This window comes from Elephas maximus, chromosome 17, assembly GCF_024166365.1.
Source record: "Elephas maximus indicus isolate mEleMax1 chromosome 17, mEleMax1 primary haplotype, whole genome shotgun sequence".
In the NCBI taxonomy this organism is placed as follows: domain Eukaryota; kingdom Metazoa; phylum Chordata; class Mammalia; order Proboscidea; family Elephantidae; genus Elephas; species Elephas maximus.
The window spans coordinates 46751904-46777117 of NC_064835.1; the positions used below are offsets into that span (position 1 = coordinate 46751904).

The window sequence follows — 25214 nt, forward strand, 5'->3', positions numbered from 1 at the left end:
AGATTATGCTATGCTAAGGCATAGGTGAGAAGCCACCTCTTCTCCGTGAAACGACTCCAAACTCCCCAAAACAACCAACCTTTGTGTACTCTAGACTCTCGGTATTTCCCTAGCAGAATTTACCACATCCTATTTAGTTTTTTTTTTTTTTATTTAGTTTGCAGGCATGGCTCCTACACAGCCACACTCTGCTTTCCCTAGATTTACATCAGTTCCTTGAGAACAGATCCCATGTTCTATAGATCACAGAATCCCCTATAACACATGGTACAGCACCTTGCCTGCGGCATGTGTCCAGTGAGTGCACGTGGACTGAATTATTTGTTCCCACCAGAAATGGTGGGCTTATTTTGAAGCAAGTCCCCTGCCTGTCCATCATCTCCAAGCCTATCCCAAAGAAAATGGCTATGAAATGCAACCCAACAAAGCTGGCAGGTAAGCAACAACTATTTCTCAGTGCAGGGAGGCAACGGTCAAAGGCAAAAACTTCAAGCATCATTAGGTTAGAAATCACAAACATGGTATAAAAGAAGCACTTCTTACCAACCAAGTCTTACAAAGTCCATGTCCGTTGGGCCTTCTGCGGCCAGAAGCGGAGAGTGATTAGGAAGGGCCTGGGTGTCTCTGCCCAGTGAATGCCACTCACATACCTGGGATCATTTTGATAGCTGTGTTCACTTCACTCCATTTGTGCACCTGGTCAAACTTCCAGTCCAGGATAAAATTCCCATTATCCGTCACCACAGGACCCTAGAATAGATTTTCCATGTTGACCAACAATGTGATTACAGGCAGGCAGAGAGAGACAGGAAAGAGGAGATGACAAGCAAAAACAAATATCCTTACAAGTAACCCAGCTTCAACCGGCACTTGGTCTTGTGCTTTTTACAGGGCAGAGCCATGAAACAATAATGAGCAGACGCTCTGGAGTCAGAAAGATCTGAATTTGAGTCTTGAGGCCACAGAACTGTGGATCTCAGAAGAGGCATCAACCTCTGCGAGCCTCAGGTTCCTCAAAGGCAAAAGGGGTAATGATACCTACTTCCTACGGTAGCTGCAAAGGTGAAATGAAATTGCATGTGTAAGCTCTGCCACAGTGAGTTCTCACTGTAAGGGCTCAACAAGTCTTAGCTACTACAGGAGTCCCCCCTTACCCACAGGGGACACATTCCAAGACCCCTTGTGGATGCCTGAAACAGCAGATGGTACCAAACCCTATATATACTATGTTCTGTTCTATACATACATGCCTATGATAACGCTTAACTTATAAATTAGGTACAGTAAGAGATTAGCAACAACAACTAATGATAAAATAGAACAATTACAACAATATACTGTAACATGTGTATGTGGTCCCGAGGCGGGACAACAAGAGTTTCATCACGCTACTCATTTAGCATTTTTGGACCATGATTGACCATGGGTAACGAAAACTGCAGATAAGTGGCCAGCGGCAGCAGGGGGAGGTTTCCGTATGATGCTTTGAGTTGTTAGAGACTCAACAGCACTCAACAACATTACAGTGAAAAACTACAGCCACAGAACAGATGCCCAACACTGCACAACAGTCTCACATCTTCAGACAAAGTATCTTCATCGTGTGAAATAAGCCAGTGCTACTGTCCCCATCACAACATCCCCTTGACCAGGCCATGCCATCAAAAAGACAGGGAGCAGGAGGGTTCCTGGGGTCAATCAGGGAGGGGTAGTTTAGTTAATCCAGAATTCTACAACAGCTCGGGACAAACTGTCCACCCTGTGGAAAAGCAGGCTGAGAATTTAGGAACAAGTGCTGATGGCTCAGGAGGGAGGATGGGAGCTCTAGGAAGGAGGCGTACTGGGGCTCTTACTGGACCGCCCCCAGCTATGAGAGAACCTCAGTCAAGGACGGGAGCTCAGTTAAGACCTCTATGAAGGAAGGGTACTGCCCCAGCTATTAGGGAACCTCAATCAAGGATGGGAGCTCAGTTATGACCCCTATGAAGGAAGGATACCGGGGTCCTTACTGGACTGCCCCCAGCTATGAGGGAACCTCAGTCATCTCCTCCCCACCTTTCAGCCGCAAACTGAGCACAAGAGTCAGAGCTCTGTACAACCACTATGACTGGGACTGCCTTTTAAAAGTCACAAAAAAAACTGGGAAGAAAACGCCAAAATACAAATGCATCAGGGCAGAATCATAGCTAATCTATTTTCTGTATCTTTCAAAATACTTATACGGTTATCTCTATTACAGTTAGTTTTGGGATTATTACTTTTGCTTATTTGTTTATTTGATATAAGAAAAAATTCTGTACAGCCAACTCTAGAAGTTGAAGAGAAACATCAAGGACTAAGAACGTGGAGTGTATTCCTGGGGAGGGGCTCACATCTCCCATAAAATCTTACCTCTTTTCACATTTAACCACAGAATGAGTGAAAAATTACACTACATCCTGGAACCTAAAAAAATGTTCTGCCCTGGAGGCTTCCCAGAGCCTGTGTTTAGTGCTATAAACAAGGGCAGTCCAGGCCACCTGGAGGTCTGAGGTTTGAAGGTCAGATCACCCTGGGGTTTCTGAGGGACAGAAAGAATGTCTCTCCTGTCTGTAAAGGGGATATGCACTGTATTAAATATGGTCTTACCCATGTGAGTGAATACAGAAACTAAAAAGCCAGCTCTCTAAAACAAATTAACCAATTTAAAAAATTAAAAAACCAACCTTCTGGTCTAGGCTCAGTGGACCTAACGGGAGCAAAAAGGAGGACACCACGCTGAGAACGAGATGCCCTCCAGAAACCTCCCTGGCCACTTACTGCCTTGTTGATGGCCATTCGTAGTTCCACCACACCCCCAAACTTCTGGGTCACGGCTCGGCTCACGGGGACGTAGGCCATCGGGATGACCTCAATGGGGATTCCCTTATGCCACTGATCCCCAAGGTTCTTTGAATCCTTCCTGAAAAGAACAAGTCAAAAAGCACAGTGAAAAAAGATATACTTAATGGGACAGATAAACATCAAGTTGAAGAATGCAGTTAATTATATGGTGGGAGGGGACAGGGAGTAATCAGGGACAAATATACAAGGAAGGTGTTGGCTGTTATACTACTTAAGACAAGATATCTGAAGTAAACATTACAAAAATACTAAAATGTAACATGGCTGGCTTGTGGGTATGCAGGTATCTGTTATGTTATTTTCAGCCATTCGACAGCTATAACATTTCATAATAAATAAATACATACACTTATGTATGTTTTTTAATTAACATGCTCAACACAAGTGTCATCTACCAGATGCCTGGTCAAAGAGTGCCCACAAGACAAGTCCATGTGGCAAACCCTGACCTCAGAGGAAGCCAGGCTAAGTCACTGCTCCTGAGTTCGGCTTGCCCTGCTTTTTCTCAGGATCCCTGTGAGGATCAAACAAGTGACATGAAGGCATGCTGCTAACAGGAGCAGCAGCTGTCTCCATCCCCTTCTAAAGTGCATATGAAAGAGTTGAGGTTCCAGAGTGATGTGATCAATTAGCAATATCTACCTTCAGCATAAAAGCAGTACGTAAATCATCCTAGACGCTGCCCCAAGTCCAGCCACCAGTCCTCAAGATCTCAAAAAGTCAGGTAGTTCCTCCATTTCTTTATTTCCTCCTCTCTAAAATGGGGATGGGGCCTGGGGCCCAGTCTATCTCCTCTGTAGGCAGTTCAGAACACCGGACGCCGTACCTGAAATCGGCGATCACGATGAAGCAGCTGGCGTAGCCAGCCACAATCTTCTCCTGGGTCAAGCAGCCTCTGAGAATGGGAAGAAGCAAATGAACACAGGATTAAGAAAAAAACTCAATTTGGAAACTAAGGTCAGATACAGGAGATCCAAATCAGCTCAATTCTGGCACTTAAAGAGAAATTTAACTTTTTACATTTAAAGGGATATCCCCAGCCCCATCATGCTGCTTCTATTAAATGGACTACAGCAAGGTTGGCCTGTACCCAGGAGACCTAGAAACTGGACAACGGTTCCCAGTCAGGCCAGCCATAAACCCATCCGTGACACATCCAAGAGGAAGCCCTGTGTGTAGGGAGCGGTCATCTGGACATGGCAAGAATGGAAGCGTCTATCACTTGGGGAGTCAAGAGAAGTTTGTCCTATCAGCTATCTGATAGTCAAGGTGATGAGGTGGAGCGTGCTGGACCCTGAGTCAGGAGATCCGGGCCCAGGCCTAACCCTGCTACTTACTGGCTGAGTTATTTAACAACTGCCATCTGGAAGATTAATAATAAATATGAAAATATCCTATAAACAATAAAGGGACTGGAAAAAAAAAATTCAAGTCACTCAGAGGTCTGCTTGATTATAAGAACCAACAGGACTTCACCTTTTCAATTCACCAATCCCCCCAAATCCAGCAATTAAGAAACACTCAACAGAGGTGAAGCCAAGATGGCAGACTAGTCAGATGCACTAAGCCATCCTGCTGCAACAAAGACCTGAAAAACCAAGTAAAGCAAATATCGCCGTCAATCCTGGAACCCTGAACCTTAAATGAAGAGATGAAGTATTAGATTGGAATTCACTAAGGAAAAGAAGAAACTGATAGAAAACAGGGAAGGAACAGAGATATGGAGTGGGGGTTCCTGACCAAACGGCATGACTCAGTGTTGCCATTTTGGAAAAAAGTCAACAACCCCACATGCAGAAAGGCACCTCCAGGGAATTCCCAAGAGGAGATAGAGGTAGGGTGCAGACATACCCAGGGCTAGTTAACACCACGTTTGCTGGCTGCAACTCAAGGAGAAGCCCAGACTCTCTCACCCCATAAACACAGGAGCATGCTCCTGCAGCCCCCACCCCTCTGGTGAACAACAGCTGTAACCGTCCCATCCCGGCAACCTGACTGCCGGGAACCAGAGTACCAACCCACCCTACTGCCCTCCTTCATCTAGCCCCTTCTGCCACTGCCTTCCACCCCTCTCCCACCCTCTCTTCCGCACGGCAATTCCGACCCGAATAACAACAGCATTCTTAAACAAGATGGAAAAACTCATTATTAACTTTATATGAAAGGAAAGAGGCCCCAAGACGTAAAGCACTACTGAAGAAAGAGAACAAAGTAGGAGGCCTTGCATTACCTGACCTCAGACTCCACAGCTATAGCAGCCAAAACAGCCTGGTACTGGTACAGCAACAGATACACTGACCAATGGAACAGAATCGAGAACCCTGACATAAATCTATCCACGTAAGGTCACCTGATCTTTGACGAAGGCCCAAAGTCCATAAAATGGGGAAAAGACAGTCTTTTTAAAAAATGGTGCTGGCAAAACTGGATGTCCATCTGTAAAAAAATCAGTCAGGACCCATACCTGACATCACACACAAAAAACTAACTCAAAATGGATCAAAGACCTAAATATAAAACCAAAAACTATAAACATCATGGAAGAAAGAATAGGGTCAACACTAGAGGCCCTAACACACAGTATAAACAGCATACAAACCATAATTAACAATACAGAAGCACCAGAAGATAAGTTAGATAAATGGGATCTTTTAAAAATTAAATACTTACACTCATCAAAAGACTTCATCAAAGGAGTAAAAAGACAACCTACAGACTGGAAAAAAATTCCTGGCTGTGACATATTCGACAAAGATCTAATTTCTAAAATCTACAGGAAAATCCAACACCTCTACAACAAAAAGACAAATGAGCCAATTAAAATATGGGCAAAGGATATGAATAGACACTTCATCAAAGAAGGCATTCAGGCCGCTAACAGATACAGGGGAAATGCTCGCTATCATTAGCCATTAGAAAAATGCAAATCAAAACTACAATGAGATACCATCTCACCTAACATTACTGGCACAAATCACAAAAACAGAAAATAAACATTGTGGAGGTTGCTGGGATACTGGAACTCTTACACATTGCTGGTGGGAATGCAAAATGGTACCATCATTCTGGAAAACGACATGGCACTTCCTTAAAAGGCTAGACATAGAAATACCACATGATCCAGCAATCTTACTCCTAGGAACACATCGTAGAGAAATAAGAGCCGTCACACGAACAGACACATGCACACCCATATTCACTGCAGCATTAGTCACAATAGCAAAAAGATGGAAACAACCTAAAGGCCTATCAACAGATGAATGGGTAAACAAACTATGGTACATACACGCAATGGAATACTACACAATGATGAAGAATAATCTGTGAAACCCCTCACAGCATGGATGAATCTGGAGGGCATTATGCTGTGTAATAAGTCAACCACAAAAGGACAAATACTGTATGAGACCACTATTATAAAAACAGATGAAAATGTTTCCACACAGAAAGGAACCATCTTCAGTGGTTAAGAGGGAGGGGAGAGGTGGGGGAGGAAAAAACACTAACTAGGTAGTGGATAAGTGGTAACTTTGGTGAAAGGTAAGACAGCACACAATATTGGGGAAGTCAGCACAACTTGCTTAGGGAAAGTCATAGCTTCAGAGATACATCCAAACGCCCTGACAGATCAAGCTACTGGGCTGAGGGCTGGGGAACGTGGTCTCAGGGGATATCTAGCTTGATTGGCATAACATAGCCTATAAAGAAAATGTTTTATATCCAACTGTGGTGAATAGCAACTGGGGTCTTAAAATCCTCTGACCTGTGGTGAATAGCAACTGGGGTCTTAAAATCCTCTAACCTGTGGTGAGTAGCAACTGGGGTCTTAAAATCCTCTGACCGGCCATCTAAGACGTATCTACTGGTTCCAATACAGCTGGAGCAAAGGAGAATAAAGAAGACCAAAGACACAAGGAAAAGATTAGTCCAAAGGACTAATGGAGCACAACTATCACACCCTCCACCAGACTGAGGCCAGAACAAATAGATGGTGCCTGGTTACCACCACCAGCTGCTCTGGTAGGGATCACAATAAAGGGCCCCAGACAGAGCGAAAGAAAAACGTAGAACAAAATTCAAATTCACACACACACACCAAAAAAGACCAGGCTTGATGGTCTGACAGAGACTGAAGAAACTCCAAGAGTATAGCCCCTGGATACCCTTTTAATTCAGTAATGAAGTCATTCCTGAGGTTCACCCTTCAGCTAAAGGTTAGACAGGTCTACAGGGCCAACGATAACACACGAGGCACGTGCTTCATAGTTCCATCGTGTATAAGGGACTAGTGGGCATACCAGCCCACAAGCAAAGATGAGAAGTCAGGGACAGGAAAACTGGACAAATGGAACCACGGAACTTGGGGTGAAGGGGAGAGTTTGAGACATTGCAGGGTTGGCAACCAATGCCACAAAACAATTTGTGTATTAACTGTTTATTGAGAAACTAATCTGCTCTGTAAACTCTCACCTAAATCACAATAAATGTTTTCCATATGAATAAACGTTTACCATATGAATAAATAAATGCATTCCTAACTGCATGCAGCTTTAAAGCAACGACCACACACTAGTGCCCACAGATCTAATCCAGCCCAGTGATATGTCTGGTTTAGTCTGTACAGTTCTTAAAGTGTGAATCAGCTGGAGCAGAACAGTGACTTTCCCTCACACAGGTGGCATGTTCCACTTTAGCACAGTCTCCCCCACTTCCTGGGTGACACCTTGCCTGCTTCACTGACTGAGACTGAAGTACAAGTAAATAGAAGACTGTGGAGATAGACAAAGAACCCATTAAGAGCTCCAGGCTTCTAGTCACCAGGTCACTGCTAACGACCAGAAGTGCCACCCTGGCTCTAAGGCCAGATGCTAACAATGTTCTAGTAGAAGACAAGCTCACAAACAACATCACAGTAATGTGTTTATTCTATACTCCAGTTTTCTTTCCTAAGGATTGACTGGCAGACATCCTTTAGCAAGAAAGTCCTCACAACACTCACCCACCACCCTTGATAAGATTGAGGTCAGCATCTACTTCATCAGCACCATCGATGGCAAGGTCAATCTGTGTTGGGGGGAAGGAAAGACAGAAAAGTCACTAAGGGCCTCTCGAGGGGAGGCTCTGTGCTAAGCTTTGACATGCAGTAACTCAAGAGATCCTCAAGAGCCTTACTAGTTAGTAGGTAGGTATGGTTATCCTGTTTAACTGATCGGGAAACTGAGGCTCCAAGAGGTTAAGCAGCTCCACTAGGGAGCCAGGAAAGCAAGGGCAGGACCTGGGATTCAGAGCTAGCAGCAGCTCTACCCACAACACTGCACTCCCTTATCTCACTGACGTCCACTATAGGGAAGCTGGAATTATGTCGCGTATGCATTCTCAACGTGGGTGATATCATCTCCGACGGGCACAAAAAGTGGGTCTCGGAGGAGTAAAAAAAACTTCGATATTTCAATGATTTCTGGCCACAAGTACATAAATAGACACACAGTATGTCTGTGATAACAGAATTTCATGGGGGAGGGGGACCACTTAAAAAAAAAACAAAACAATGGCTGCGAAACACTGATTCGGGAGTCTCTGAACGAACGTGGTCAAAAACATAGCTAACTTAAAGTGGACCCAACCCTAGCAAAAAGATATGTAAAGAAGTTGACACACATTTGAGGTGATCCTGAGCTGGAAATCACCTGAGCCATCCCCAGTATGATCCCACCAAAACACCTGTCTGGCCTCCCCCACTCCCTGTTGGAAAGCTCCACTGCCAGCCCAAAAGCGATCCCAGGGGAAACGGGTTCATTTATCTTAAAGTCAAGGAAGTTATGTACTTCTCATCACTCCCGGTACTCTGCACGGGTGGGCGAAGCAGGAGCCACAAGCACAGTTTTTTAAAACAGCATAAAAAACCTCCGTGCAAATTCCCGTCTAAGCTGCAGTTACTCAGAAGCTGCTGAGTGGCTGGAGTGGCACAGGTATGAAATCTACAAGTTTTCACAGCGACAACCTTGTTTCCATCCTTCCCTGGATTCTGCGCTTTGTGTGAAGTCACAGCCCTCTTTGCTCCTCCCCCTCCTGCACGAAGCCCAGGGCCAGGATGAGCTGTGGCAACTCTCCAGGGCCTGGAAGGCAAGGGGCACCTTTTCCGTCTGGGCTTCAGGCCAAACCATTCTCCTAACAGTCACTGAACAACTGATTCAACCTACAGCCGGCTCTGTCTTTCCAGGTGGCTCTGTCTCTCCAGGTTTCCTAGAAACCCTTTCTTAGCCATAGCAACATGGTTAACTCTTTCCTGGCTCAAATCCAGACCCTCTAGCCTGGTTTTCCAGCTGCCATACTGAGCCCCCACTTCCAATCCAACCTTGCACCCCCCTGAACCTGCGCACCAATGAATCCCACCCCAGTCTGTCCTTATCGCCCCCGGCAGTCTGGGCTCTGTCCACAAATGCCCACCTGCCTGCCTGGAACCGCTCCAATAACTCCCATCCGCCTCCCCCCCGGCATGTTCTCCCCTGGCCTTCAGAGCTCAGCTTAAACTTTACTTCTTCCTTCTAACTACTAACAGTCCAGAATGGGATGTTCAGATCCAGCTCTGCCACTTACAAACAGCGTGGCCTCAGGCAAATGTGCCTTTTTCAAATCTGTAAAACAGAATAATAATGGCACCCACCTGAAGATTGCTGGAGATTCAATAGGTTAATACAGGTACCGTGCTTAGCACAGACCTGGTGCACAGGAAAGGCTCAGTAAATGTTGGCTATGACCATGAGAGACACTGCTCACCCTCATCAACTTCATCGCCTCTGGACTGCCCATGTGTTTAACAGCTTTTACCACAAACTTAATTTTAGTTTTTCAAATATCTCTGGCTACCTCTTCAATTTCTTATTTCCACTTAGTGGGAAGCTCCATGGGCCAGCTCTCAGGAAACCCTGGGTGCAGCCTTAATCTCGTCCAGTTCCCTTCACTGTGCTCATACTGGGTGCTCGGGGCATGTACTGGGACTAGGCACCTCTCCCTCTGTGACCTCAGCCACAGTTAGTACTCAGGGCCCAAGGGAAGTGCTAGTATGACTCAAGGACCTTTTACCTAGACCAAGTGAGACACCTAATATGCAAGTGACAGCCATAAAAAGAGTCAGTTCAGCCAGTAGGAGAAATGAAGTCTTGATACATGCTACAATATGGATGGAGCTTGAAGACATTATGTGAGTAAAATACGTTAATCACAAAAGGACAAATATTGTATGACCTCACTTATATAAAAAGACAAGAAAAGGCAAAGTACAAAGACCAAAGTTTATCAGTGGTTGCCAAGGGCAGGAGGGAGGGGGAAAGGGAGGATTACTGGTGAGGGAAAAATCACATTAAGGGTAGGGTTACACAGCTGATTATTTCATTTGCTGTCAATAAGTTGTACACCTGTAAGAAGCTGAATCAGGAAAAGCTGTATGATGGATATATTTACAACGACAAAAGAAAAAAAAAAAAAAGCAACTGGTGAGGCTGCTTATGTACTACCAAAATCCTCATGGTGGTATCTGGTTTGGAGGTTTAGGATCATGGTTTCATGGGACACCCCAGTAACTGAGCTAATAATGTGCTTAGTGCTTCTATTCTTCCTCCTAGTTCGTTGCATAGTGCCTGGGGTCTTAAAAGCTTGCAAGCTGCCATCGATGGCATAACAACTGGTTTCTATTCACCTGGAGCAACAGAGGAAGGGGGAGAGTCAGGAATTGGAGGAGGATACGAAAATGTGACTAACTGCCTCCATGAACAACTGCCTCCTTTGCTATGAGACCAGAAGAACTAGATGGTGCCCGGCTACCATTACTGAACATTTTGATCAAAGATTCCATAGAAGAATCCTGATCAAAAGGGGGAAGATGCAGAATAGAATATTAAAATCTCATGGACTCTAGACTTTCTGGAGCCATGGAGGTTGGATGAACCCCTGAAACTACTGTCCTGAGATAATCTTTAAACCTTAAGCCAAAAATATCCCCTGAAATCATCTTAAAACTATAGTTTAGCTTAACTAGTAAAAAAAGGTCTGCCTTGAACATCATGCTCTTTTAAGATCTATATGGGATCAAATGGACAACAGCAACTTAAAAGATTAGATAGGAACCTTAGAGGGGAGTGAGTTGATATTGATGGAGGATCAACTCAGAAAAGGAGGGTAAGAAAGGTTGCACAACTCGAAGAATGTAATCAGTGTGACTAAACTGCACATGTAGAAACTGCTTAATCGGTGTACGTTTTGCTGTATATATTCTCAAGAGCCAGAAGGACACAGCAGCCTAACTCTCTTACCTCTGGGTGTCGGTCCAGGTCACTAAGGGTTAAGCCATATTGCAAGATGAGCTGACGGGCCTGCAGGGGACACAAAAGAAAGCACCCATAATCACTTACTCTGAGCACATGCTGAGAACAATCAGAATTCTTTGGGGTTTATGTTTCAAGAACTGAGTCCTGAGTCGGGCTCCCTCCCAAATCTGGCCCACCAAAACGTAGGAGAGCGAGCCCCATGAATGCCAACTGCTAATGAAGCCTGGGAGCTGCAAGGAGGCAAACACCACATGGTGAAGGCTCCGTTTCAATGCTAAGAGCTCCTCCTCAGTGACCTCCTACTCAAGTCAGTGCCATGGGCCTCTAGAGTGGTAATACAAGTATTAAAAAAAAAAAGAGTACAAAATTCACAAAAGATTAGCAAAGCTTTTTTAAAACTCCAATGATATGAGAAAAGGCTGAGGAAAATCTCTATACATTGATATGAAGTGATTTCCAGATTATACTGTTAAGTAAAAATTCACAAAGAATATATACAGTCAAAAAAAAGACGGAGGCTGGACTTCCGGAATGGCAAAGTGAGGAATTCAGCAAATCTTCTCCCAAAAAGGCAATGATAAAACTGAACAAAAGTTCTGAGCAAGGTTAGGGCGGAAGAGAGTGCCAGACCAGGATGCTTGTGAAAAAAGTCAGCCCCACTTACTTTACAGACACATCTCGAAGTTAACCTTTTAAACAGGCTGACAAACCATTACAGGGCCCCAGGCGGGAGTCTTAGCTAGAATAAAGGCACCATGAACTTTCACGTTTGACCAGCCAAGTCAAATTGGTGAGGTTTGGTGTTCATGTCATTGCTTATGATGTGCAGGAGAGTCCAGAGATGAAAAGTATGACCCTTGGCAAGTTTTCTCGTCTGTATAACAGTGCAGAAGGGTGAAATGACAGATGCCAACCTCCTAATCCCAAAGCCGAGAACTCTAGGAATAAAACACAAGGACCCTGAAATTTACAATGTATGGGCCTTACTTGGATCCTGACTCAAACAAATCGGAAAAAATATTTTTAAAAGATAATACGATAGGATAAATGTGAACACTGGGTATTTGATGCTGTTAAGGAATAGCGTTCATTTCTTTAGTACTGTTACGACGTTTAAATTGTTGCCGGTGCCTCTATGCCTTTAATTGAATAAGGTTCTTGCCTCTCACTGGTCAAGAATGAACAGGTAAGGCACGGAAAATTTTCCACATGAGCAAAGCTTTATTAAAAGGGCTTGCAAGCTGAAACGAGGACAGCCTAAGCAGAGGACAGCCCAGGCAATGCTTACCCGTCTCCCAGAACAAAGGATTTGCACGGGTTTTTAAAGGTTTTTGAGCAGGAAAAGATCTACGCTTACTCATGGGCACAGGCGGGGTTTTCCAGGAAGCGGCCTGTGCAGGCGGGGATTTGTTCACTACAGTGCATGCGCAGCAGCTTTCTAAGATTGCTTTAAGACAGCTCCTGTCCCAGAGGCTCCTGGGATTCGTAGCAGGACATATTATGGGATGTCGCACCTGCGCAGTCCCTCCCGTGGTGCCGGTTCAATTCCTGTCTCGAGTCACCTTGCGGATATCTACACATGCTCCAGGGACCAGATCTGGCTAGTCCTTCTGAAAAGAACATCTTACAACAGAGAACACTGTTTGTTCTTATCACACATTCCAGGATGGGGGTTTTGTATTAGCCAAACACATAGGATTGTAAGTAAGTCGCAAGTTGCCAGGCTCCCTGCCTATTTCTTTCCTATCTCAAAACGATTTCCTATTTTTCAGAGAAACACAATGAAATACATACAATGAAATGAAATTATGCCTGGGATTTGTTTCAAAATAACAAACGTGGAAGGAAACAGGGAACAGATGAAACAAGATCAGCCATGAATCGGTAACTGATGAAGATGGGTGATGGATACATGGAAGTTCATTATACTGTTCTTTATCCTCTTCTGAATTTGAAATTTCCTAATAAAATGCTAAAACAAAATGGTGACAAAAAAACATGTTCAAATTAAAAATAATGACATTAAAGATTTTGATTCTTACTTAAGAAAAATATATAATGAAATGGAGAAACAATAAAAATGGTATTACTGGAATACTTTTCAGAGCCTAGATTGCTCAGAAGTAGTACTAGAGAAGCCATCCTCTACCTCCGGATGCTGAGGAAGGCATGGTAGCAGCCTCCAGGATGGCCCCTAGTGACCCCTACCCTCCTGGTCTTTGCAACCTTGTGCAACCCCCTCACTCGGGCTGGCTGTGCGACCAGACACCTCTGAGATGCAAATGTGGCATCGGCCTGGTGAGGGGAGAGAGACAGTCCTGCTGCGTGCATGACCAATCTCTGGGAAAGACCAGCAGCCAAGTCCTTAGGCCACTGAGACAGCCTGGGAAAAGGTCCATGTGGTGACTGAGTGAGGCTCTTACCCACCAGCCTGTGCAGAGCTGAGGCCTGCAAACAGCCACATGAGTGGGTTTGGAAGTAGATCCTTCAACCACAGCTGTCTTGGATGACTGCGGCCTTGGCCAACAGCTTAACTGCAACCTCATGGGAGGCCCAAAGCGGAACCACCCAGCTAAATTTCTCCAGATTCCTGGCCTCCAGAAACTACGTGAGCTAATATGCGTGTTGTTTTAAGCTGCTAACTTTTGGGATAATCTGTTCTATAGAAACAGATATCTATACAGAAAGTGTTATATAAATTCATATAGTTTCGTGTGATATCGTATGATGGTGAATAAAACTTTGAAATGCACTACAATTTCCTATTAACTTTGTACCTGTTAGGAACAATACTGAACTGTGTACACACTTATGTAAAAACTGGAAGTCAAGAAACTGTTCTAACGTGACTTCTATGAAAAATCCTGTGCAAATATATCCTTTTAGGTTAAGATAACGTTTATTAAGTTCAGGACTGCTTGCGCCACTTGGTGGTAGGTATTACTGTTTTACAAAGATGTCCTATTAGCCCATTTACACTGTAATCAAAGTGAGAGAACAGATTTTATATTCTCCAGTAATCCTCTACCCCCGTACAAACCAAACCTGTTGCCATCAAGTCAATTCCAACTCATAGTGATCCCATGTACTACAGAGTAAATGGTTCCATTGGGTTTGTTGGCTGTGGTCATTTACAGCAGAGTGCCAGGCCTTTCTTCCGTGATGCCACTGGGTGGGTTTGAGCCACCAACCTTTAGGTTAGCAGAGGAGCGCTTCGCGCCACCCAGGGACACCCCTCTGCAGTTATCATCATATTGAGCCAACAGCTGGGTAAATAATCAATCCTGAGTTAGATCTGGAAGGAGCCCCAGCACAGACTGGTTACAAGGAAGGAACGGATGCCCAGGGAATTTGCAGGGAGGAATTAACAGCAAGGACCAGAAGCACAGTCTTCTGCTTTCCTGTCCTGTCTAAGGACCAGGGAAAGAACTAGAAGAAAAGGAAGAGAGAGGAAATGGTAGAAGAAAAAGAAAACGGGGGTGGCCTTTGCTTATAAATGGAATTAAATCACCTTAAATAATAATGCTATTAATAATAACGATTGTAAAAACACTTCTTTGAGATCTTGGCATTCCCTCCCCCACCTGAAATGCCCTGCCTCCTCCTGAGCTCTGGAGCCTGGTGCCCACCTCAAATGCCATCCTCTCCAGGAAGCCTTCCCCACCCCCCAGGACAAGAAGGCGGCTCTCCTTCTAAAAGGTACATTAGCTCACCTTCTCCTCTACCAAGCACTTCTAAAACAAAGAAAGAAATATGCACATAAATGCAGCATTAATTCACTCAATGAACACTTACAGAATATTTACTAAGAGCCATGCACCACGCTGGACACTAACATGTTGCCTCGAGTCAATTCTGACTCATAGCAACCCTAGAGGACAGAAGAGAACTGCCCCAACCCAAGTCTGTAGTCTTTACAGAAGCCAACTGCCACATCTTTCTCCCACAGAGCGGCTGATGGGTTCGAATGCCAACCTTTCAGTTGGCAGCTGAGCACTTAACCACTGGGCCACCAGGGCTCCTTTGTTGGACACTACAGACAGTGATACACACACTTCCCATGCACAAAAAATCTCTATCCCTATAAAAATATACATACCTTAAGTAAACACCCAACCACTCGTCCGTCAGTTTGTTAAACTGTGCTCATGTGGAGCCTGTACACAGACTAAGAGGTAGTTGTTCAAACAGAACAAGGGGATACTGCAGTTTAAAGTCAGGAATGGTGTGCATCAGGGCTGTATTCTTTCACCATATTTATTCAATCTGTATGTTGAGCAAACGAACTGAGAAGCTGGGCTATATGAAGAAAAACGGGGCATCAGAATTCGAGGAAGACTCATTAACAACCTCCATATTCAGACAACACAGCCTTGCTTGCTGAAAGCGAAGAGGGCTTAAAGCACTTACTGATGAATATCAGTAGAGATCACCTTAACATAAAGAAGACAAAAATTGTCACAACTGGACCAATAAGCAACATCATGATAAGCTGAGAAAAGACTGAAGTTGTCAAGGATTTCCTTTTACTTGGATCCACAATTAACACCCATGGAAGCACCAGTCAAGAAATCAAAGGACGTGTTGCACTGGGCAAATCTGCTGCAAAGGACTTCTTTAAAGTGTTAAAAATCTAAGACGTCACCTTGAGGACTAAGGTAAGCCTGACCCAAGCCATTGTGTTTTCAATCACCTCATATGCATGAGAGTTAACCAATGCCTTTGAATTATGATGCTGGCGAAGAATATTGAATATACCACAGACTGCCAGAAGAACACACAAATCTGTCTTGGAAGAAGTACATTCACAATGCTTCTTAGAAGCAAGAATGGCAAGACTTCATCTCACATATTTTGGACATGTTATCAGTAGGGGCCAGTCTCTGGAGAAGGACATCATGCTTGGTAAAGCAGAGGTCAGTGAAAAAGAGGAAGACCCTCAAAGAGATGGACTGACAAAGGAGCTGCAACAATGGGCTCGAGCATGACGATTCTGAGGTTGGTGCAGGACCGGGCAGTGTTTTGTTCTGTTGTACACAGGGCCGCTATGAGTTGGAACCAACTCGACAGCACCTAACAACAACAAATGAACACTATGTCTGACTAAACTTTGTCTTCCCACCACCACCACCAGCTGCCTGTTCCAGTGCCTAGCCTAGAGCCTGGCACTGAGAGAGGCCTGGAAGGTAAGAGTTGTGTTCTGCAGCTGGGGGGCCTGCTGTGACACGCTCCTGCCACACTCCTCATTTCTACAAGCTCCGGGACCCTCCCATCTCCCCAGACAGACAATATGCAATGACACAAGGACAGGGTCTGTACATCCCCATCCACAATGTGGGGGTGCTCAGTAAGTCGCCACTGTGAGGATGGACAACCAAACATTGGACCCCCTCAAGATCCCACTCAGTGGTGGAATAATTTGGAAAAGGATAACGAGAATGGCTGTGTAATTTGAAGAATATAATCAATGTCCCTGAATTACAAATGCAAAAGTTTTTTAATTGGCCTATGTTTTGTTGTGTATATGTTTACCCGCCCCCCCCCCACACACACTAAAATCCCACTGGGGTGGGTCCCTTTAACCTGTTCCCATCAACAATTCCCAACTGTCCCATCCCCCTCCTTTGACCGGACTCCCCCACTCCACACCTCCTCACCCAGCACACCAGGGCTCTCCTCTCCACTGGCTTCTGTCTGTCTAAATGCTTCCCGTAATTATCATTTATAACTTGTATGAAAATACACAAAAACAAACATTTATTAAGCACTGAGCAGGTTCAGAAGTCTGTGCTGAGACCTGAGGGGATTCTGCCCTAGACCTTGAGTAGTTGAAGTTTTAGCAGGAGAGAAGACGAGGTTCTAAGCCAAGATCACTCTTCCATTTTCCAGGCAAATCTCAACGTTGCCTCCTTCATGCCTTCTTTACTATCTCCAATAAGAATCGATTACTTGTTTTTTATACCATATAATTAGGACTCACCCCATACTCCCTAACAATGGCCCTAGTCCCTACTTCCAGATGCTCCAGAGGGACTGGTGACCAGAGATAAGGTCTGGACTTTCTCACACGGCCCATGAAGGAGACATATCCATGAATGGCTTGTGCCTCATTTGCCCTCCCTGGGGCCCCTCACTGGCTGGGTCAGCACCAACCCAGCCCCAGGTGCCCGACCCTGACTAAACTCAGTACCTGCTGGACACCAGACCCCCAGATCTCAAGCTAAGAGGCTTCCTGAGGGTGTGAATCAAACCACCTCCCTGTCTCCTCCAGTCAGAGCACTTAAAAAGGCGGGGAACAGGGCAACTGATTAGCTTGTGCTTCTGAAAAGACAGGAAGCAATGCCTCCTCACAGCAACCTCTCAACCCAAGCCCATTGCCACTGAGTCGATTCTGACTCACAGCAACCTTACAGGGCAGAGTAGAACTGCCCCACAGGGTTCCCAAGGAGCGCCTGGTGGACTCGAACTGCCAACCTTTATGGTTAGCAGCCCTAGCTCTTAACCACTACACCACCGGAATTTCCTGCTGGCGCCCCCAAATGTCTCTTGTAATTAGGGATGGTGGCATGTGGCCAATGCTTCCATTTGTCATAAATTTCCCAATAAAACTTGAAAACTCTTCGCATTTTCCCTCTGACCACCTAACTGAGGTGGGACTAAAGGCCAGAGTGAACAATGAACACTGTGTTTGGCTTACATCAGGTCTGGCTTTCTTTCTTTTTTTTTTTTTTTTCTTTTCCTCTTCCAAAGGCCTTTATCTACAAAGAGAAATCTACAAAAAAAAAAAAAATTAAATTAAATCCAATAAGTATATTTTAAAAGTAGGACAATTGCTGTATGTTTTCAACAACAAAAATAAATTATTAAAAGAAAAAAGCAGGGTAAGAAATATTTTGATTTCCTTTTCATCATTTCAGCAGATTGCCTTCTGACTAAACCTGACACAAGACTTTGGGTCTGAAGGTTAAAAAACAAACAAACAAACAAACAATAACCCCGAATAAGTGAATCTTAAAAAGCCCTGTGAACTTGCAGTGACTCCTCCACCTAATTAACTGGAACTGGCCAGCATTTCTAATTTGGGTACACTGTTATCAGTTACCACCATAAAAACATAGGTGGGTTAGGAAAATGCCCTCTTAAAAACAAAGAATCAAACTTCAGTTAAAGATCACAATTTGAACACCTGTATTTAGCTCAGCTGTCTCCCAAAACTTCTCTAAAACTTTCTTCTTAGTCTTTCTTAAGAATTTCTTTTCTTAAAGGTATAAATCTTACAGCGAACAGACGAGGACAAAACAGCAGCAACTTCTAACAGCTGGATGCTGGTTGGCAGTTGGTGAATGGCAGAACTAAGAAAGCCAAAGCCTAACCCAGAACTGAAGAAAGCTGAGAAGCAACCAAACCCAAACCACAGAACCTCCCCCAAAGACGCAGGAAATCAGCGGCCCCGTGAGCTTCTGGAAGCAGATGTGACAACGGGAGTGAAAAAGGGAAGGTCAGTTGAAAGGCTATTTAAAAACTGTTACACCTCCAGTCTTCTCCCCTGCTCCCAGAGGAGCAGCTTTACTCTCTGAAGAAGGGAAAACCCGTCTCTGGACTGGGTTGCCAGGCACAGCTGAGGACATGGTTACTGTACCTGTGAGCTACAGTTGCAGAGCATCTAACCCAAAACTCAGTGGCTTAAAACTGCAAATATTTATTATTTCTGATGATTCCATGGGCTGACTGGGAAGTCCTCTGGGCTAGCTGGTCTGGGATGGCCTCACTCACAAGGCTGGAACGGCTCTCCGTGGGGACTCTCAGCCTCTGGGAGACCAGTGCAGGATGCCCCACATGGTGCCGAACGGTTCCCAGCAGCAAGGGGGCCAAGCCCCAGTGCACAAGCCATTTTCAAGCCTCTGCTTGAATGACTCACTGGAAAAAAAACAAGTCAAATGGCCAAGCCCAGATTCAAGAAGACACTGCAAACTGTTGTGGACGTTTTTCCCAACTACGACAAACATATTAGTGAAAAATAAGAGAGTTCAGTGCAAATTTCCATCCAGTACATTGATTGGCACCTTCAAGCCTTCTTCACCCACTTGGCTCCCAGGACATGGGTAGACATGTACGCTTATACCAAAAAGGAGCTCGGCCATCATCTCTGAGAAATCTGACTAGCCAGAGGACAGACAAAGGAGCTGATACCAGTTCACCAAGGTAATGGCTTAGCAGACAAGCCTCGAGTGAAGAGCACCCTTTTCCTGAGAAGCTTCAATTAGCGTCTTAGCAGACCGCTCTTCAAAAGAACACAGCTCAGGAGTGCCAGAATACAAAAAGCATAAATATAACAAAGTAAGATAAAAACAGGTCAACAATATTTTAACTGTGTTGGCTGTTACATGTACTGTATGTGTTTGTCAAAACTCACAACTACACACTAAAAAGGGTAAATTTTTACTCTATGTAAATTATACCTCCAAAAAGCAAAGAAAAGCAACTTTGAGGAAACAAAGCCCACAGAGTCTTTAAAAAAAAACTATCATTAATATTTTCAGGAAGACAAAAGAAAAATTTTTTAATCTTAAACCTATAAAACAAGAATGAGATTCTACTTTAAAAAAGAAAAAAAAGTTCTTAGAAATTAAACAAAAGGGTTAGAAAAAGAAAAAGCTTAAGCTCTATCAGAAAGCACAGTGTAAGGACAAAGTAGGCTGGTCCACAAACACACACCAAAGGCAGACCTAGAATGAGAGACCTGAGAAAGTAGGGGAGAAAAGCAAAGAAATAATAATTTTTTAAAAATCCCCCAAATTGAAGAGTGTTGTGGTGGATTACATTCGTGCGTGGCATTTCTAAGCATGGTCTTGTAACTCCCACCAGGGTGATGGGTCGGGACTGTGTGATAGGGTAATTGTGGCCTACCAAGGGGATTGATCAGCTTTGCCTTCAAACAGAGCCAATTCCAGAGCAGAGAGAAGGACTCTACCACCACTGGGGAAGAACAGCCAGGAGCAGAGAGCTGTAGGGAGAAAGCTGAGTGCCTCTGGGGAGAGGCCTAGGGCCAGGAAGAGGCAGGCCTGCAAGCACCGCTGGGAAGAAGCTGTCCTGATGAGAGAACTGTATCCCAAGTGTTCCTGAGCCTGAATTGTACCTGTTATTTCCCTAATAAACTCCATAACCCTCAGTATGGTCTGTGAGTTCTAGGTGGCCACTACAGTGAATTATCAAACTCAGCAGAGAAGTAGAGAGTGCTGTATGAGGGATGGTTGGAGTCAGAATTAGTAAAGGTGGCAGAGAGGAGGCTTATCCAGCTCTGCCTCATGGCAATCAGCCTTGCACTGTTATCTTGGTTCTCCTTCCCCCTTCTGGGGTTAGAGCAGGTCAGACACTGCCCCTAAGCCATTTTTACAAGTATGAATTCACAGAATGAAATACCCTAGCAAGCGCCCAGCACGATGAATGAATCAATGAAAACAAACCCACACCAAGATATATCATGGTGAAATTTTGGAACATTGGAGACAAAAAATATATAACACTATAAAGATTCAGAGAATAAAAAATAGGTTTCTTACAAAGGATCAAGAACCAAAATGGCATCAAGCTCAACAGAAAAACTGAAAATCAGAAGACAGCAGAGAAGTGCCTTCAAAATTCCAAAGAAATTATTTAACACAGAATTCCCTACCAAGCCAAATGACTACAAAGGAGGGTAGAATGAAGACATTTTCAGACATACAAAGTGTCGACAAATTTCCATCCCATGCACTTGGGAAACTACCTAGAGAACGTGTTTCACCAAAACAAGGAAGGAAACAAAACAAAAGGGTAACTGATGGGCGGAGCTGAGGGTCATGGAGGAACAGGATAAAGAAACAGGGTGATTCAAAACATCAGAGGAGGATACTTCTGGCCTGGGAAGGGAGACCTCATGACAACAGCTGAGTGCAGCAGCCTACACCACTGCCAATCTCAGTGCTCCACAGAGATTCCTCCAAGAAGGTGGAACTGATGGGATAGAACACCACTGTGTCTGAGAGAACTGAGACTTCTCCAACTGGCTAAAAGTGTGGGGTTGAATCAGTAAGAAGTATACACCAAGCAAATGAAAAAACGAGGCAACAGATACTTAACTTTGGGGGAAAACAAAATACCGGACAGGTAAGCGAGAATAACCATAATACACTGACGTGGTTCACCTGTAATCTGCCATCATGGTTCTGCAAACACTGAGTAATGGCCTATCAAAATGTAACTATACTGTGAGAGCAAGGAGGTAAAGGGTAACCACATGCTCACCTTCCACAGTTCAGGGTGAGAAATACTACCTGAAGTTGAAAAAACAAACGGCAAGAAAACCACATAGTTCCGAGACATTGGAGCAAATATCCAATCAACTAGGAGAGTTAAAAGTATGTCCCTCTTAAGAGCAAGAAATAGTAGTGGGGAAAGTGCTTTAATTTTTTTTTTAAAAAGAACTGAATTGTTTGATTCTTTAATCCATGTGTATGTATACCTTTGATTCAAAATAAAAACCAGTACCAAAAAATTTATTAAGAAGTAAAATACTAGATGATCAAATCACTTGGACAAACTGGACACTTAGCTTTCCAAAAAGCCAAGAAAGCCCACCACAAGCCACTCTGACTTAGGACAGCAGGATTTCCAATGCAAAATCACAGATTTTCTACTGCGTGCAGCAGGAATTACCGTATTGTCTTCAGCCCCCCGGATGTTCACCTACCCCACTCAAGGTCCCCCAGAGACTTAACACCAAATAAGCTCTGTGAGCACACACTATTCTAACTCCCTGTCTACCTGGAGTCCCCGCCCCCATGCCCTAGTCAGAGGTTGGGCCATACGCCTGGCTTAGAAGGAAACTCATGGCCCCTTAACCCATTTCTTTCACCAGAGTTGGCTGCAAGCTGCCAGCCCTCTGCTCCTCCAGCCTCCACAACAGCAGGGTTTCCTAAGGCCTGACCTGGCTCTCCAAAAGGGAGTCCACAAAGTCCTAGAAGCAGGACGGTCTACAAGTCCAACCTGCTTTCCCAGTTCAGGTCACCTTGATTAGTCTGATGCAAGACTGGATTATACAAGCCCCTCCCAGAATGGCCATACTTGGGAAGGGGGGACAACTCTAACTGCGCTGAGCACCTCTTTTTCCTTCCATTTCCCTGAGTCTCCTCTTTCCTCATCTTTCCCTATATTTAACTGGCTCCACTGCTTTCCCCCACCAGCCTCTACTACTTTACGGTGAAAGAGCATTAGACATGGCATCGAAATACTGTATTCGCATTACTGACAGATCACTGAATTCCTTTCGGCCTCAGTTTTTTCACCTCTAAATGGGGATAATATTCCTTGAGGATAGAAACCATGTGGTCATGTCTACATAGTCCATGGTACCTAATACAAGACACACTAAAAAAACTTCTCTGAGTGAATCAATGAATCTGAAACCAGATCTCCAAGGAGCAATCCTCAATCAGTAAACTCCTCTCCCGCCTCTGGCTCGTTCACCTGCAATCCTGGTGCACAAGCCTAAGCCACACATCCTCGTCTTCAGGGAACCAGGAGGCTAAGCAGCAGATGTCACAAGTGCAGAAAAGAAAGCGGGACATACCTGGAAGGAGGTGGGAATACAGACGAGGTTCAAATTCTCTTGCTTCACTCTTTCAGCTGTGGAGACAAAAGCCACGTTGCTGGTTTTCCACTCTCCTCACTTTACTTTTCTGATCACGTGTAAGGTTTATTTGATACCAACAGTCAGAAAAAGGTATCTCTCCCACTGACAGGTAGCTGCCTTTCATCTGTGTCCCATCCTGGTGAAAAGCTGGTGACCATACTTCCCTCACATCACAAAAAGCCTAAGGAGGTGAAGATTCATCACAGGAAAAGCGGAGTGTTTGCTACCATCATGTGCCTGGCTACAGCCGCAGAACTCTGCACATATGAACTCATTCAATCCTAACCACCCAAAAGGCTAGTTATGACTACTGTCCCCATTTTACAAACGAGGAAACTGAGGCAGAGAAGTGAATTAACTTGCTAGTCACACGGCTGTTAAGGGCAGAGCTAGAATAATCCCAGGCAGTCTAGCTCCACAGTCTTAGCTACTACCTTATTTTGCCTTTTCTAGGGAATAACTAGAACTTTACTTTTGCATTTTGTGAAAAACAATAAACCATCTGTAAGCCCCCTGAAAGTGTTCAAGAGGGGATTTATTTACTCATTTTGGATTTGTACTTTTCAAGGAAGCTTTATTAAAACAACTTAAGGAAAAAACCATCTTATCATGCCAGCATCAGGTCTACACCACAAGGACAAAGTGTTCCTGGACTTTGCCTCCCAGGACCTGCCCTTTGGCATCTAGAAACTGAGATTAGCATTCAGACAAGCCTCTCCTCTGGGCTTTGTTCTTACCAACAGGAGTAGGGCAGTAAGACCTGTTGAGCAGCCACAGGGGTGGTAATTCCTAAGCACTGAGACACCCTAATTGGAATGAAGGTAGCATCTGCTAGAACCAGCCACCAGTCACAGGAGCCTCACCTCACCTCCACTCCAAGGTCACCGACAGGCCAACGCCCACTCTGACCTCAATCTGTTTGCCTAAGATTGCCTGAAAAACCCACAGGCTCTGAAGGGCCTGGCCCAGGACCCAACACAGAACAGACACATGACACCCCGATGATTAATTCTGTTGAGACCTCACCTATGTCAGCTCCTCCCCTCCAGCTACACAGAGTCCACAAAGCCAAGGGCATCCCGCAAAGCAGGTTAAAGAGGCCCAGGGATTCCTCTCTTCAGAGAAGAGCAGATACACTCAGCTGACCTCATGGCAGGCAGGCAGCCCCTTTCCCACTCTGCACTGCAGAGCCAAGCTGGCCAGGTGCCGGCCCTGTGCCCCACTTCCTCCCCCTCCTCCACCTCCCAGCCCCCATCATCCCACAGTGTCCAGCAGACAGAGCAAGAACATACCTATTCGCTGCACTGCATGGACAATTGTAGAACCACTTCCAATTCCCAGCACTTGGTTATTCTGCCAAAGAGGAGGAAAAACAAAATGTATTAATGTCATATTAACACTCCCTCTTCAGCTCACTTCCTAGAGTTATAAAATTATTCTACGAACTGTAATTCATGAACACAGGACAAGGTAGGTATGTGCTCAACTTACTGGAACGTAACTCTGAACCTCAACACCGTACATTATCCTAGTACCCAGTGAGCAATTTAGCAGCAGAGTCCTCCCCCTTCACCTCTAACACTAACACTGCCAATGCCACCACTTCTCACATTCCAACCAAGAAAACAACTGATTTAACCACTCACAGCACACGCCTCACAGACATGGGGTGCCTCACAGACATGGGGTGCATATGAATGCTGAAAGATTCGTGGCCAACCCCAGGCAGCACTCAGAAAGGAAAAGCCTGAGGAAAAGGCAATAGAACCTGGGTGCGCCCTAACAGCAGAAACCTGGGGTTTCCTGCTCCAGTGCCTTTTCCAAAAGCTTAGCCTCTAGAAGACAGGAGACTGACCACATGTACCTTCAAGGTGGTAGCACCACAGGGAACCTCAGGGACACATCAGGCCTGATATCTAGAGCTCTCTCAAAGGGAGCAGGGAAGAAGGGAGGTCCGATGTCACCTCAAAATAGTGAAGCACAGCAGTATCTGTCCAGCTGACACCAAGGGGTCTTGGCTTTCCCAGAGAATATTGAAAGAGGACAAAGGCTTAGTTAGGAACAAGAGAAACGGCCTTTATCTGCAACAGGAAGGATTAGTAATAGGTGGAGAGAGCACCTCCTGAGTACAGAAGACAAGAAGTGGGTGTCACAACACCGAGCCTGCCATCAACTGACCAGGGGCATGGCATGGGCCCTGCTGAAGTCAGTTAGACCACAAACAGCAAGCTAAGGTTGGTATTAACTAGCAATCTAACAATCAGGAATAAGCAGAGCTTGGGCGAGGTCAGGGTTCCATCTACCACCGATGTCCTCAGGAAGGCATTATTTAGGCA

At 44.8% G+C, this 25214-nt stretch overlaps 1 protein-coding gene across 1 annotated transcript in view; it reads right to left on the bottom strand.

The window, feature by feature from the left end:
• RPIA (ribose 5-phosphate isomerase A) overlaps window positions 1-25214 on the bottom strand; it is a 33995-nt gene that overhangs the window by 4631 nt on the left and 4150 nt on the right. Inside the window, exons 2-8 of the mRNA XM_049856818.1 lie at window positions 24171-24231; window positions 22816-22871; window positions 11193-11252; window positions 7883-7947; window positions 3710-3778; window positions 2800-2941; window positions 651-750 (exon numbers count right to left, since the gene is read on the bottom strand). Coding sequence (XP_049712775.1) covers window positions 651-750; window positions 2800-2941; window positions 3710-3778; window positions 7883-7947; window positions 11193-11252; window positions 22816-22871; window positions 24171-24231 — 553 coding nt within the window. The remainder of the gene's footprint in view (window positions 1-650; window positions 751-2799; window positions 2942-3709; window positions 3779-7882; window positions 7948-11192; window positions 11253-22815; window positions 22872-24170; window positions 24232-25214) is intronic.